Source organism: Callithrix jacchus, chromosome 9, assembly GCF_049354715.1.
Source record: "Callithrix jacchus isolate 240 chromosome 9, calJac240_pri, whole genome shotgun sequence".
In the NCBI taxonomy this organism is placed as follows: domain Eukaryota; kingdom Metazoa; phylum Chordata; class Mammalia; order Primates; family Cebidae; genus Callithrix; species Callithrix jacchus.
This window is the reverse complement of record NC_133510.1, coordinates 20,682,668-20,696,955: the sequence shown is the minus strand read 5'-3', so window position 1 is coordinate 20,696,955 and position 14,288 is coordinate 20,682,668. Positions and strand designations below refer to the sequence as shown.

The window sequence follows — 14,288 nt, the reverse complement described above, 5'->3', positions numbered from 1 at the left end:
CCAGCCCAGATGACAGAGCCAACAGAACAAGACTGTCTCAAAAAAATTAAAAGCCTTGTAATCATCTCATTTCAGATTCCTTTCCAACTCTACAAATCCAATCCCATCCACCCGTATTCCTGTAAGCTCTACTTTCAAAATACATCCGAAATGCAACATTTTATCACCATTTCCCCTGCTATTCCTCCAGGCCAATCTATTTGGTATTACTGTGTTAGCCACTAAACTAGTCTCCCTGCTTCTCCTCTTGCCTCCTATAGTCTCTGCTCAACACAGTAGACAGTGAATTTTTTGTTTTGTTTTGAGACAAAGTCTCTGCCCAGGCTGGAGTGCAATGGCACAATCTCGGCTCACTGCAACTTCCGCCTCCTGGGTTCAAACAATTCTCCTGCCTCAGCTCCTAAGCAGCTGGGATTACAGGCGACTGTCACCACACCTGGCTAATTTCTGTATTTTTAGTTGAGACAGGGTTTCACCATGTTGGCTAGGCAGGTCCTGACCTCGTGATCCGTTCACCCTGGCCTCCCAAAGTGCTGGGATTACAGGCGTGAGCCACCGCGCCCAGTTGACAGTGAATCTTTTAAAATGTCAGACCGTGTCACTTCCATGCTCAAAATCCAATGGCTTTGAAGTTCATTCACACTGAAGTTCAAGTTTGCCATGATTTATGAGACTCTAGAGATCAGTGCTTCTCAACCTCATAATTGTACTCAAATTCCCTGGGGGATCTTCTTAAAATACAGATTTCCTGATTCAGCAGCTTTGAAGTGGGACTTCTCCTGTGTTTCTAGTAAGCTCCCAGATCATGAGATCATAATATTAACAATGCTGATCTGAGGACCACATTTTGAGGAGCAAGGTTCTAGAATAATCTGTACCACTTCCTACCTAATCTCTTTTTCCTAGCTTACTCTAGGTCCAACTATTTTGGCATTTGCCCACCTCAAGGCCTTTGCATGGGCTTTTCTGTTTGCTTGGAATGCCCTTCCCTGACAATCTGCATAGTTCATTTCCTTACTTTCTTAAGGTCTCTGCTCAAATGTGACGTATCAGCAAGACTTCTCTGATAATCCAACATAAAAATGGCAGGCCCTACTATCTTCTTCTTCATTTTATTTATTTATTTATTTGTGAGACAGAGTTTCACTCTTGTTACCCAGGCTGGAGTGCAGCGTCACAATCTCAGCTCACCGCAACCTCCGCCTCCCGGGTTCAAGCAATTTTCCTGCCTCAGCCTCCCGAGTAGCTGGGACTACTGGTGCATGCCACCATGCTCAGCTAATTTTTGTATTTTTAGTAGAGACATGGTTTCACCATGTTGACCAGGATGGTCTTGATCTCTTGACCTCATGATCTGCCCATCGTGGCCTCCCAAAGTGCTGGGATTGCAGGCGTGAGCCACTGTGCCCGGCTATATTATTTATTACTAAGCTTTGTATAATTAACTTTAGAGACTATGTTGCCCAGGCTAGTCTTGAGCTCCAGGCCTTAAACAATCCTCCTGCCACTGCCTCCCAAGTGGCTGGGATTATAGGGATGAGCCACCATTCGCAGTACACTTTTTATTTTTTAATTTTGAAACAGGGTTTAGCTGTGGCCCAGGTTGCAGTGCAGTGGTGTGATCATGGCTCACTGCAGCCTCTGCCTCCTGGGCTCAAGCAATTCTCACACTTCAGCCTCGCAAGTAGCTGAGACTACAGTTGTACATGACCACGCCTAGCTAACTTTTTTGTAATTTTGGTGAAGATGGGGTTTCACCATGTTGACCAGGCTGGTCTCAAACTCCTGAGCTCAAATGATCCACCCGCCTCAGCCTCCCAAAGTGCTAGGATTATAGGTGTGAGCCGCTGTGCCTGGCCATACTGTCTGCTTTTTCTCTTTGGCTCTTACAACCATCTAATGGTCCTCCCCAATCCATGTTCTCGGATTCCGAGGTTTCAGTTACCTGTGGTCAATCTCAAGCCTGAAAATATTAAATAAAATATTCCAGAAACAGGCTGGGCACGGTGGCTCACACCTGTAATCCCAGCACTTTGGGAAGTCGAGGTGGGCGGATCACCTGAGGTCAGTTCCAAACCAGTCTGGCCAACATGGTGAAACCCCATTTCTACTAAAAATAGAAAAAATTGGCAGGGCCTGGTGGCTCACACCTATAATCCCAGCACTTTGGGAGACCAAGGTGGGCAGATCACCTGAGGTCAGGAGTTCGAGACCAGCCTAGCCAACATGGTGAAACCCCATCTCTACTAAAAAATACAAAATACTAGCGGGGTGTGGTAGTAGGTGCCTGTAATCCCAGCTACTCGGGAGGCTGAGGCAGGAGAATTGCTTGAACCTGGCAGAGGTGGAGGTTGCAGTGAGCCAATATCATGCCACTCACTGCACTCCAGCCTGGGTGACAAGAGTAAAACTGTCTCAAATAAAATAGAACAAAAACCCCCCAAAAATTAGCAGGGCATGGTGGCACTCGCCTACAGTGCCAGCTACTTGGGAGGGTGAGGCAGGAGAATTGCTTGAGCCCTGGAAGTGGAGGTTGCAGTGAGCTGAGATTGCGCCACTGGATCCAGCCTGGGTGACAAAACGAGACTGTGTCAAAAACAAAAAAGAAATATTCCAAAGATAAACAATTCATAAATTTTAAGTCGTGTGCCATTCTGAGTAGCATACAATCTGGTGCTGCCCTGCTGCCTCCTGCCTGGGATGTGAATCCTCCCTTTGTCCAGCATACCCAGGCTGTATATGCTACCCTATCACTCAATAGCTGCCACCTTGTCAGATCAACTGTCACAGGACTTCCGTTTAAGGAACCTTTATTTTACTTAATAATGGCCCCAAAGTGCAAGAGTAGCGATGTTGGCAGAGTTATAATTGTTCTATTTTATTAATATTGTTGTTGATCTCTTATTGTATCTAATTTGTAAATTAAACATTACTATAGGTATGCAGGTGGGGGAAAAAACATAGTATATATAGGGTTTGGTACTATTCTAGTTTCAGGCATTTAATTGGGGTCTTGGAATGTATCTCCTTGGATACGGGGTCCTGTTACACCACATATTTACTTGTTTATTACTTGTGAGAACCTTAAAAGGAAAAACTTTGTCATTTTGTCTGTTTTGTTTACTACCGTATTACCAGTGCTTAGAACAATGCCTGGCACACAGCATATGATCAGGAAATACTTGTTAAATGAATTAAATGATTTGATCTTATATTATTTAGAGGAGAAGTTGTATTCAGGGTTCTAACCACCAAAATCATCGAAGGAATGCAATTGCTTTAAAAAAAGGACTCTTGGCTGGGTGCAGTGGCTCAGGCCTGTAATCCCAGCACTTTGGGAGGCTAAGGCGGGCAAATCGCTTGAGCTCGGGAGTTTGAGACCAGCCTAGGCAACATGGCAAAACTTCATTACTACAAATAACATAAAAATTAGAAGAGCAAGCCAAACACTGCATGTTCTTACTTATAAGTGGGGCTGATCAATGAGATCAAATGGACACAGGGAGGGTAACAATACCACTGGAGCCTGTTAGCGGGTGGAATAGTGGGACAGAAAACATAGCTAATATATGCTGGGCTTACTACATGTGATGGGTTGAAAGGTGCAGAAAACCACCACGGCACATGTTTACCTATGTAACAAACTTGCACATCCTGTACATGCACTCTGGAACTTAAAAAGTGATTGTTTAAAAAAATGATGCATCGTTATAATAACTGAAGAATAATTTGTCATAGTATACAGCATGTTCAACTGGTGACATGTATATCCACATGACATAGTGTATCTGTGGACACTGTTGGTTTGCCATCCATCAGCCAACCTCCACACCCTACCTTCTTCCTTGCTCACCAAATGGTTGATATGCTTAAGTTTAAGGAGGCTTCTAGGTCATAATCTTGATCAGTTTAGCCAGTCTGGGTAATTTAATTTCTCTTACCGGTGCCCTGTAACATTTTGGTAAACAAGAGACCACATATGTGACAGTGGTGTCATAAAAATATAATAGGGTGTGGTGGCTCACGCCTGTAATCCCAGCACTTTGGGAGGCTGAGACGGGTGGATCACGAGGTCAGGAGTTCAAGACCAGCCTGGCAAATATGGTGAAACCTCATCTCTACTAAAAATACAAAAGTTGACGGGGTGCAGTGGCTCACACCTGTAATCCCAGTACTTTGGGAGGTGGAGGTGGGCGGATCACCTGAGGTCGGGAGTTCAAGACCAGCCTGACCAACACGGAGAAACCCCATCTCTACTCAAAATCAAAATTAGCCGGGCGTGGCGGCACTTGCCTGTGATCCCAGCTACACTGGAGGCTGAGGCAGGAGAATCACTTGAATCCGGGAGGCGGAGGTTTTGGTGAGCTGAGATCGTGCCATTGCACTACAGCCTGGGCAACAAGAGTGAAACTTCATCTCAGGGAAAAAAAGGAAAAAGAGAAGTTAGCTGCGCATGGTGATGCACACCTGTAGTGCGCATGTGTAGTCCTAGCTACTCAGGAGGCTGAGGCAGAAGCACTGCATGAACTTGGGACGTGGAGGTTGCAGTAAGCCGAGATTGTGCCACTGCACTCCAGCCTGGGCAAGAGAGAGTCTGTCTCAAAATAATAATAATAATAATAATATAATAGAGCTGAAAAATTCCCATCGTCTAGTAGCTTGTTGATGACCCTGACCCTGTGCAGGCCTAGGCTAATGTGTGTGTTTTTAACAAAAAAGGCTGGCTGGGCATGGTGGCTCAGGCCTATAATCTCTGCACTTTGGTTCATGTCTGTGATCTCAGCTACTTGGGAGGCTGAGGTGGGAGGACTGCTTGAGCCCGGGAGGTTGAAGCCTGTAATCCTAGCACTTTGGGAGGCCGAGGCGGGTGGATCACGAGGTCAAGAGATCGAGACCATCCTGGCCAACATAGTGAAACCCCATCTCCACTAAAATACAAAAATTAGCTGGGCGTGGTGGTGCGGGCCTGTAGTCCCAGCTCCTAGGGAGGCTGAGGCAGGAGAATTGCTTGAACCCAGAAGGCGGAGGTTGCAGTGAGCAGAAATTGCACTTCTGGGCTCCAGCCTGGCCCTGGTGACAGAGTGAGACTCTGTCTCAAAAAAAAAAAAAAAAAAAAAGCTGGGCATGGTGGCAGGCACCTATAATCCTAGTTACTCGGGAGGTTGAGGCAGGAGAATCACTTGAACCTCGGAGGCAGAGGTGGCAGTGAGCCGAGATCACACCATTGCACTACAGCTTGGGTGACAGAGCAAGACCCCCAACTCAAAAAAAAAAAAAATTAAGAAAGAATAAGAAGCTGCCTTCTAGCATCCATGAAAGAAAGGCCAAGAGGAGACAAGCTGGGGCCATCTTGTCAAGCTGCTGCATTAACCAACTCTTCTTTTTGTAGGTGATAACAAATGAAATAGGTTATAATCTCTATATTTACAGATGAGAAAACCAAGGCACCACGGTCAGAGTGGTAGAACCAGGATTCAAATCCAGGCAGCCTGGTTCCACAGTCTTTAATCTATGTACCTCTAAAGGAACCTAACTGCTTCCAACAAGTACAATGATGTTATGAGGTCTTTCTGATAATACCAAATGTGCTTTTCATCATTTATAGGTTTCAGGAGGCGACCGCACTGTACATATATTGGTGTTGCGGTGGTACACATATATTATGAGTTTTTTTTACCCACAATTGCACATCTTGGAAGGAAGATATCTAGACTCTAAGAAGGTGTTACAAAGACAGCTCGGTTACATCCCAGGCATTCTGAAAACGCGATCCCCTTCCTATAACTCTTAAATCCACCAGGACTTAATTTTAACAAATGGTAAGGGGTAAAGATGGAAAAAACTTTTCCCCAAAGAGTAATCATGTATACCAAGATTGTTTTTGACTAATTCAGAAAAGGCAGTTAATGAATGTACTTTTTGTCTCATGCAACCCATGAAATGTTATGATAAACCAGCAAAATAGGAAAAATATGTTTCTTGAGCTTATGGAGCTTCCTGGTGTAGTGGAACAGAAATGACAATGTAGCAACTCCATGTGGGACAGTTGTTTGGAAGCGCTAGGTACAGTGACAGCTATGGAGTCTTACCTCTAAGCTGTGGTGGAAGATGTTTGATGGACAGTACCTCTTGCACAACATACTGATTCACCCCTCCACTTTTCAACAACTCCTCTGGGGATAGTGGCAGATGGAACTCATACATCTGGGGGGCCATCTTCTCCTACAGGCTCACGGGGCTAGAAACCACAGTCAAAAGGTCAGGATCTATATTCAAGACCTGTCTTTATAACTGGTTCTATTACTTCCCCACCCCCAATATGTGTAATGGCTTTTAGTCTTACAGCAAGCTAATAACATTATCTGACAGGATGTGAGATTGACCCTGGACTAGAAACTAATTCTAGTAGCAACTTTGCCAGTTGGTCTTGTTACTTAAACCCCTGGGCCTTATCTGTAAAAGACAGAGTGACAAATCTCTGATTACTTCACAAAGTTGCTCTGATGACCAAACGAATCAAGCAGTAGGAAGGTGTTTAAAGAACTATGAAGTGGCATATTAATGTCACTTCATAGTTCTTTAAAGTTAGTATTATTTCCATTTTTATGTGCAAAGCACTTAAGTACAGAGAGAATGGTCTGGTCTCATCTGAGGCCAGAACAGTGCCCCAGCAGGGGCTAGTGGGCCTCCTGCACCAGAATGGGAAGAGCATTAACACTGACGATTTATTTATAATACAACTGCGTTTACAGAGCGGGAATTGAAGTAAGAAAGGTTAAGCGATTTGCTTAACATCTTCCGTTGCGGATCTGCCAGACTTACAGTTTCTCCCACATTGCGCCCCAAGGATATACCTACTAGACCTCCCTGCCTAGTGTATATTGCCCAATATCGGGTCACACAGCCATGTACTCGATTTTCCTACTCTTTTACAATCTGCAACACCACATCTTACCTGGCGATCTCACCCGCGGCTCTTCTGACTCCGGCAGTGGGGCTTAAATGAACAGGAAAAAACACGAGTGCACAACACGCACCAGTCAGCGAGACAGTTTTCAAGTTGGCGGAGAAACCGGCCAATCCTCGGCAGGTAGAGTAAAAGGCCCGCCTCTGAGTATGGCAACGCGCGGGCAAAGCCACAAATACCGAGTTCAAATCTCAACGGCTGCAGGAGGGCCAGTCACGACGGTCGCCGGAGCGGCCGGCCAATCACAGCGCCGCCTGGGGGCGGGCCAAGGCTCCGGCTCCGGCCCCCGCTCCCACGCCCTACTCGCCCGCTAATGCCTCCTTGTCCGCAAGGCCCCTCTTTGCCGCGGCGGGGAAGCCGTATTTCTGCGGACCAGAGATGTCGCGTCCCTGGCTGGGCAACGGTAGGGCCCTGGAATACTGAACCATTCAGTCACCTCCAGGAAAGGAGGCAAGTCCACGCTGGGAGTTAAAAGGCATCGCCTCTAATCCAGGTTTCGCCATCTCCTCCGCTAAGTGACGTCCAGCAGGGCACTTTCAGGGTCTCAAATTTCCTTCCCCTTAGTAAAATGGGGATAATAAAAACAGCTACTGCGTAAGACTGCTGTGAGGCACAGAGAAAGGGCTTGGTCTTTGGAGGCGGGTTCCAGGTTCTCAAACTTCATATCCTTCACAGTTGAAGGACGCCAAAGAAAGTGGAATGGGTGACTTTTCTTGAAATCTCAGTTTTTGGGAAGCTTAGCGACAAATCGCTGACCTCAGGTAATTCAGCGCTCCAAAACTTCCGGCAGGAAAGCCGGAAGCACTGAGGCGGGACCCTTTGGAGGTACATACCCCTCTGGCCGGAACCAGGGGGGCGGGCCCTAGGCGAGCCCTGCGCCCACAGCTACCTGGGTAAGGCCCAAGATGGCTGCCTTCACGTTAGTATACTTGTGTAGTCCGCGGGGACAGTTCCTGTCATCATCTTCTTGAGGGCCACATTTGGTCCTCATTCTTGGGCTTGTTTGGTGTGCTGTTGAAGGGGGGACTAGAGAAATGGCAGGAAGCCTCTTATGCGGGGTAGGCCGGCGCCTGGTGGACTGGGCGCCTTTGGCGTGCAGAAGCTTCTCTCTCGGTAAGTGGCTGATGTAGACGTGCCGATAACCGCTTCGCAGTATAATAGGCGGCTCAGAATCATTCCCTCCCTTCCCCATCTTCAGATGTTCCTAGATTGATGGGTATAAGGCTCACCCTTCCGCCCCCCAAAGTGGTTGATCGTTGGAACGAGAAGAGGGCCATGTTCGGAGTGTATGACAACATCGGGATCCTGGGTAAGACTTGACCCTCCACGTGGTACAGAATTTCAGAATGACAATTACGTTGTAACGACTATCTTTTCCTCCTGTGTAGAGAGTGATACTGTGCTGGTAGTAAGAGCAAACACGTATGTAGCTGTTTACATTGTGTTTGGCACTGTTCCGAGTGCCTTCATATAATTTTTACTTCATAAGTGAGGAGACTGAGGAACGAACGGTTCAGTTTTTCCAAAGTTAATAAATGTCAGTGTCAGAATTTTAACCCCAAGCAGTCTGGCTCCAGAGTCTTTGCTATTGATTCTCTACTGTAACGTGTCTTGTCTATAGGTGTTGCTCAGCAAGATGCAACTGTGGGTTGAAAGCTTAGCTGGTGTAGGATGGGTCCTCTTGTCTTGGATCTAATGTGTTCTCTCACGTTACACAGGAAACTTTGAAAAGCACCCCAAAGAACTGATCAGGGGCCCTGTATGGCTTCGAGGTTGGAAGGGGAATGAATTGCAACGTTGTATCCGAAAGAAGAAAATGGTTGGACATAGGATGTTCGCTGATGACCTGCACAACCTTAATAAACGCATCCGCTATCTCTACAAACACTTTAACCGACATGGGAAGTATCGATAGAAGAGAAAGCTGAGAATTGTGGAAAAGGCTCATCTGTTACCCTGGAGAAGGGAAGCTACTTTTCCCTATGAGGAAACGGCTTTGTATGCTCTTTGTAATTAAATGGGGCTTCTTTGGAATTTGATAGCCACATAATTTTGTTTCCTTTAATGCTGCCTCTACTTATGTAGATTATGAAGTCTTGACTCATCCTAGGTTTTAGGGTCTTCGGTTTGGGCCTCACACCACTTGCCTTTTACAGTCTAGCTATACATAATGCCTTTAAAAAAGAAAAGTTGATGCGGCACTTTTTGACATAATGCTTATTTGCAAGCTAATAACAATTAGGTTAATAGTGCTTCTAAAGACCTTCGACTCTGAAATGAAATATAATAGAAAAATGGAGTTTGAATGTAAAACCTGACGGGGAAAAAAGAAAAATGGAGTTATACTTCTCTATTATTCTTGTAAAAATATTCATTAGGGATTTTCTCTTGAGTAGAAACTATAGGAAAAACAAAAAAGTGTGAGGTGTTTTTTCCATTTTAATATGAAGCATTAAGTACCATGTGAGTGGTAGAGATGGGGGATTCTAAGCCTTACCGGTCATCAGAGTTGTCTGGGTGTTTTAACATTGCAAAAGCCTAGTCAAGCCCCTAAAGACTGTGATCAGTAGAGCTGAGTTGAGTCTAGGACATCTATGTGTTTTGTTCTTTTTTAATAGTAATTTTTAAAAATTACAGCTGGACATAGTGGTACCCACATGTAATCCTAGCATTTTGGGAGGCCGAGGTGGGAGGATTGTTTGGAGCCAGGAATTTGAGACCAGTCTGGGCAGCATGGCAAAACCCCTAAAAATACAAAAAAATTAGCTGGGCGTGGTTCAGCGTTCCCGTAGTACCACCTATTCAGGAGGCTGAGGTGGGAGGATCACCTGAGCCCAGGAGTTTGATGTGATCTCAGTTTGCTGTGAACTGAGATCATACCATTTCATTCCAGCCTGTGCAACTGGGGTGAGACCCTGTCTCAAAAAAAGTGAACTTAGGGCTGTGTGCAGTGGCTCACACCTGTAATCTCAACACTTTGGGAGGCCAAGGCATAAGGATTGCCTGAAGCTAGAAGTTCAAGACCAGCCTGTGCAACATAGCAAGACCCCATCTCTATATTTAAAAAAACAAAAACTGTGTAAAAGTTAGATTAATAAATACTTGTTGCAGGGCATGGTGGTTGGTGTGCACTTACTATCCCAGCTACTGTGCAGCTGAGGTGGGAGGATCCCTTAAGACCAGGAGTTGGAGGCTGGCCTTAGGAACATAGCAAGACACCATCTTTAATAAAAATAAAAAGTACCTGTTAAATTACAAGTGGGTTTTGGATAAATGGATTGATGGGTATATATGAAAACATGATCCTAGGTCTTAATGGAAATGTTTAGGAAAGTCAGTTTCCAGAGGGGTGGTTGGAGAGGAGCTATGCATGAGAATGGAGAGGTTGGTGTGAAGTGTGATTGGCTGTGATACTTTACATCATTTGGTGATACTGGAGTGTAGAAAATAAAATATTTGGGACTCTGCTAAGTGCAAGGCACCCTGAAGAAGATATCTACATATCTTGGTAGAGTATCTAATTGTTAGTGAAGAGGAATTAATAGGTCAGCAGCGATTTATAGAATATTTCCTGCTCCAAAGATACAAAAGATCTTGTTTTCAAGGACAGAACAATCTTGTTTGTGGTATGAAACAGTATATAACATTTTCCTTCAATAAATACTGAATTATTATGTGCAAGGATTTGGGGAGGAACAAAAATCACCAAGGTAGGGTTGGTTCCTACCTCTAAGTAGTCTTCATTCTACTTAAAAGATGTCTGAAGGATATAAAGTTACAAGATGATGGACCAATATGATACTGTGCAGAATGTGCAAGTGGTCCACATTTTTTAGACTACATCATGACAGAGAACAGAATTAACCTAACCCTGATGGGGCAGGGCACGGTGGCTCACGCCTGTAATCCCAACACTTTCGGAGGCTGAGGCAGGTGGATTGCCTGAGCTCAGGAGTTCAAGACCAGCCTGGGCAACATGGTGAAAACCCATCTCTACTAAAATCCAAAAGTTTAGCTGGGTGTGGTGGTGTGCGCCTGTAATCCCAGCTACTTGGGAGGCTGAGGCAGGAGAATCGCTTGAACCTGAGAGGCAGAGGTTGCAGAAGATCGTGCCACCGCACTCCAGCCTGGGTGACAGAGTGAGATTCTGTCTCAACAACAACAACAAAACAAGCAAACAAAAAAACATAGCCCTGATGAAAGACCATGACTGTATATTGTTGATCACCCCCTCCCTGGTGGACTATTTCTGACCATCTCTTGATTTAGAAAAGAATGTTAGCCAGGCGCGGTGGCTAAGGCCTATAATCGCAACACTTTGGGAGGCTGAGGTGAAAGGATCAGTTGAACCCAGGAATTCGAGATCAGTCTGGGCGATATAGTGAGATACTGTCTACCAAAAAAAAAAAAAGAAGTAGCCGGGCATGGTGGCATGTACCTGTAGTTTCAACTACTCGGGAGGCTGGGTGGGAAGGATTGCTTGAGCCTGGGCAGTCAAGACTGCAGTGAACCAAGCCTCTGACACTGCACCTCAGCCTGGGCAACAAAGTGAGACCCTATCTCAAAAGAAAAAGAATGTATTTGCTAAGTCAGTGGTCACAAACCACAAATGTGAGGCTATGTTAATCTGTTCCAATAAAGATATCCCATCCAGCAGACAATTAGCCCTGGGACTCCCACTTGGTTAAATTGGCAGCAGCTTCATCCAGTTTATGCAGGAGCAAGACTGGAAAAAATTTTAAAAAAAAGAGATATCTATGTAAACAAAATATGAATTTGAATAGGATGATAAAAATTAGTCCCATGAGAGTTTTTATTTGTTTGTTTTTGCTGAGGGGACAGTCAGAAAAGGTATTTGTTGAAAAGATGGCATTAGAATGAGGTCTTGAGGCCAGGCACGGTGGTTCATGCTTGTAATCCTAGCACTTTGGGAGGCCAAGGTCAGCAAATCACTAGAGCACTTTGGTAGGCTGAGGCAGGAGAATCACTTGAACCCGGGAGGCAGAGGTTGAAATGAGCCGAGATCGCGCCACCGCACCCCCCAGCCTGGGCGACAGAGCAAGACTCCATCTCAAAAAAACAAAAACAGCAACAACAAAAAGATAGAAACAATGCATGTTTGCCAAACAAAATAACTGGCAAGTGATTTAGAATGTCATCTATGCGGAAGGAGTGGAATGGGGAAAAGGGGAATATGCAAAGGAAAAGAGGCAGGGTCTTTCCATGGATATGTGAAAATGCTCATCAGGAATTGACGAGTATTATTAACTTCATCTTCTGCACCTGAAGTCTCCTGGAAATACAATGTTCTATTTTTCTTCCTTAGGGACATTCATACTCTAAGAAACACTCATATAAAAAACCACTCCTGGCTGGGGACCTGTGATCCCAGCATTTTGGGAGGTGGTGATGAAACCATTCTTGATCACTTAAGATCAGAAGTTTGAGACCAGACTGGGCAACATGATGAAACCCATCTCTACTGAAAATACAATAATTAGCCGGCTGGTGGTGTGTGCCTATAATCCCAGCTACTTGGAAGGCTGAGGCAGGAGAATCGCTAGAACCTGGGAGGCGGAGGCTGTGGCGAGTTGAGACCGCTCCACTGCCACAGAGCAAGACTTCATCTTAAAAACAAAAAACAAAAAAACCTCACACTCCTGTTGTTTCTTTAACTTACCAGTATCTATACCAGGTAAAACACTTTAGCACATTATCAATTCCCTTTGGTATTCTTACTATTACACACGTATGTGTAATGTACATGTCTAATATATGTATGTTTGTTGTTTTGGTAATTTACACATATGCTAGTTCAAGATAGCTTAGTATTAATTTGTTAGGTCTGCCCTAAGAAAGTACTATGGCCAGGCATGGTGGCTCATGCCTGTAATCCCAGCACGCTGGGAGGCAAAGCGGGGTGCGGATCACTTGAAGTCAGGAGTTTGAGACTAGCCTGGCTAACATGGTGAAAACCTGTCTCTACTAAAAATATATCAATTAGCCCATATGGTGGTAGGCACCTCCAATCCCAGCTACTCAGGAGGCTGAGACAGGAGAATTGCTTAAATCTGGAAGGCAGAGGTTGCAGTGAGCTGTGATCGTGCCACTGAACTCTAGCCTGGGCAACAGTGAGATTCAGTGTCAAAAAAAAAAGGAATAAAAAAAAAGAAAGTACTATAAATAGGGTGGCTTAAACAACACAAATTTATTGTTTCATAGTTTCAGAGTCTAGAAGTCTGGAAATTGAGGTTTCAGCAGGTTGGATTCTTTCTGAGGGCTGTGAGGATGGATCTGTTCCAGGCCCTCTCCTAGCTTGAGCCCTACTTTCAAGTTCTCACTGTATTCTTCTGTGTGTGTGTATCTGTCTCCAAATTTCCCCCTTTTTTGTTTGTTCTTGTTTTTGTTTTATTTTGAGACAGAGTCTTGCTCCATTGCCCAGGCTGGAGTTCAGTGGCGCAATCTTGGCTCACTGCAACCTCCGCCTCCCAGGTTCAGGTGATTCTCCTGCCTCAGCCTCCCGAGTAGCTGGGACTACAGGCGCCCGCCACCACGCCTGGCTAATTTTTGTACTTTCAGTAGAGACGAGGTTTCACTATGTTGGCCAGGCTGGTCTTGAACTCCAAGGTCAGGTGATCCGCATGCCTTGGCCTCCCAAAGTGCTTGGATTACAGGCATAAACCACCACACCTGGCCCCAAATTGCCCCATTTTATAAGAACACCAGTCGTAATGGATTAGGGGCTCATCCTATTCCAGTCTGACCTCAGTTTAACTAATTACATCTGCAATAATCCTATTTTCAAATAAGGTCTCACTGGAGACCTGGGGGTTAGGGCTTCCACAAGCTTTGAATTTTTGGAGGACATAATTCAACCCATAACCATAGCCTTCAGTCTTTTTCTAGGACATTCTTATGGTTTTATTGTTAGTTCTCGAAATTCATGATTTCTTATAGCTTCTATAGATAAGCCAGGTTTGATTTTGGAAGAGAGAGCCAGTGACCTGTATTAGCTAGTCACCTTGTGATGAAAAGGGGAATTCACACCCCTAATTCCCCTTTTCTTATACCTCCCATCTTCCATTCCTTTTCGTTACAGTTATCTCAAAATTTTGGCTTAAATCAGTAGAAGTAGATAGCGTTTACATCAGTAGGACTTTGTAAATATTGTTTATTACTGAAGCAAGTGGTGTACTGTGGCATAACTTATGTTTTTTATTTTTAAAATCTTTATATTGGCTGGGGGTGGTGGCTCACACCTGTAATCCTGCACTTAGGGAGGCCGAAGCAGATGGATTACCTGAGGCCAGGAACGAGTTCG

At 44.9% G+C, this 14,288-nt stretch overlaps 2 protein-coding genes across 3 annotated transcripts in view; one reads left to right on the top strand and one right to left on the bottom strand.

The window, feature by feature from the left end:
* The window catches only part of NCAPD2 (non-SMC condensin I complex subunit D2), a 32,971-nt gene extending 25,943 nt beyond the window's left edge, over nucleotides 1-7,028 (bottom strand). For both annotated transcript variants that reach the window (XM_054238052.2, XM_078338705.1), the window contains exons 1-2: nucleotides 6,956-7,028; nucleotides 6,090-6,238 (exon numbers count right to left, since the gene is read on the bottom strand). In XM_054238052.2, coding sequence (XP_054094027.2) covers nucleotides 6,090-6,216 — 127 coding nt within the window. In that variant the 5' untranslated portion in view covers nucleotides 6,217-6,238; nucleotides 6,956-7,028. The remainder of the gene's footprint in view (nucleotides 1-6,089; nucleotides 6,239-6,955) is intronic.
* Nucleotides 7,029-7,268: 240 nt separating this feature from the next.
* Nucleotides 7,269-10,080, top strand: LOC118144107 (large ribosomal subunit protein mL51). The gene is made up of 3 exons (XM_035255522.3): nucleotides 7,269-8,080; nucleotides 8,166-8,276; nucleotides 8,686-10,080. The coding sequence occupies exons 1-3, from the start codon at nucleotides 8,002-8,004 to the stop codon at nucleotides 8,880-8,882; spliced, it is 387 nt and encodes a 128-aa protein (XP_035111413.1). The 5' UTR covers nucleotides 7,269-8,001; the 3' UTR covers nucleotides 8,883-10,080.
* The last annotated feature ends 4,208 nt before the right edge of the window (nucleotides 10,081-14,288 follow it).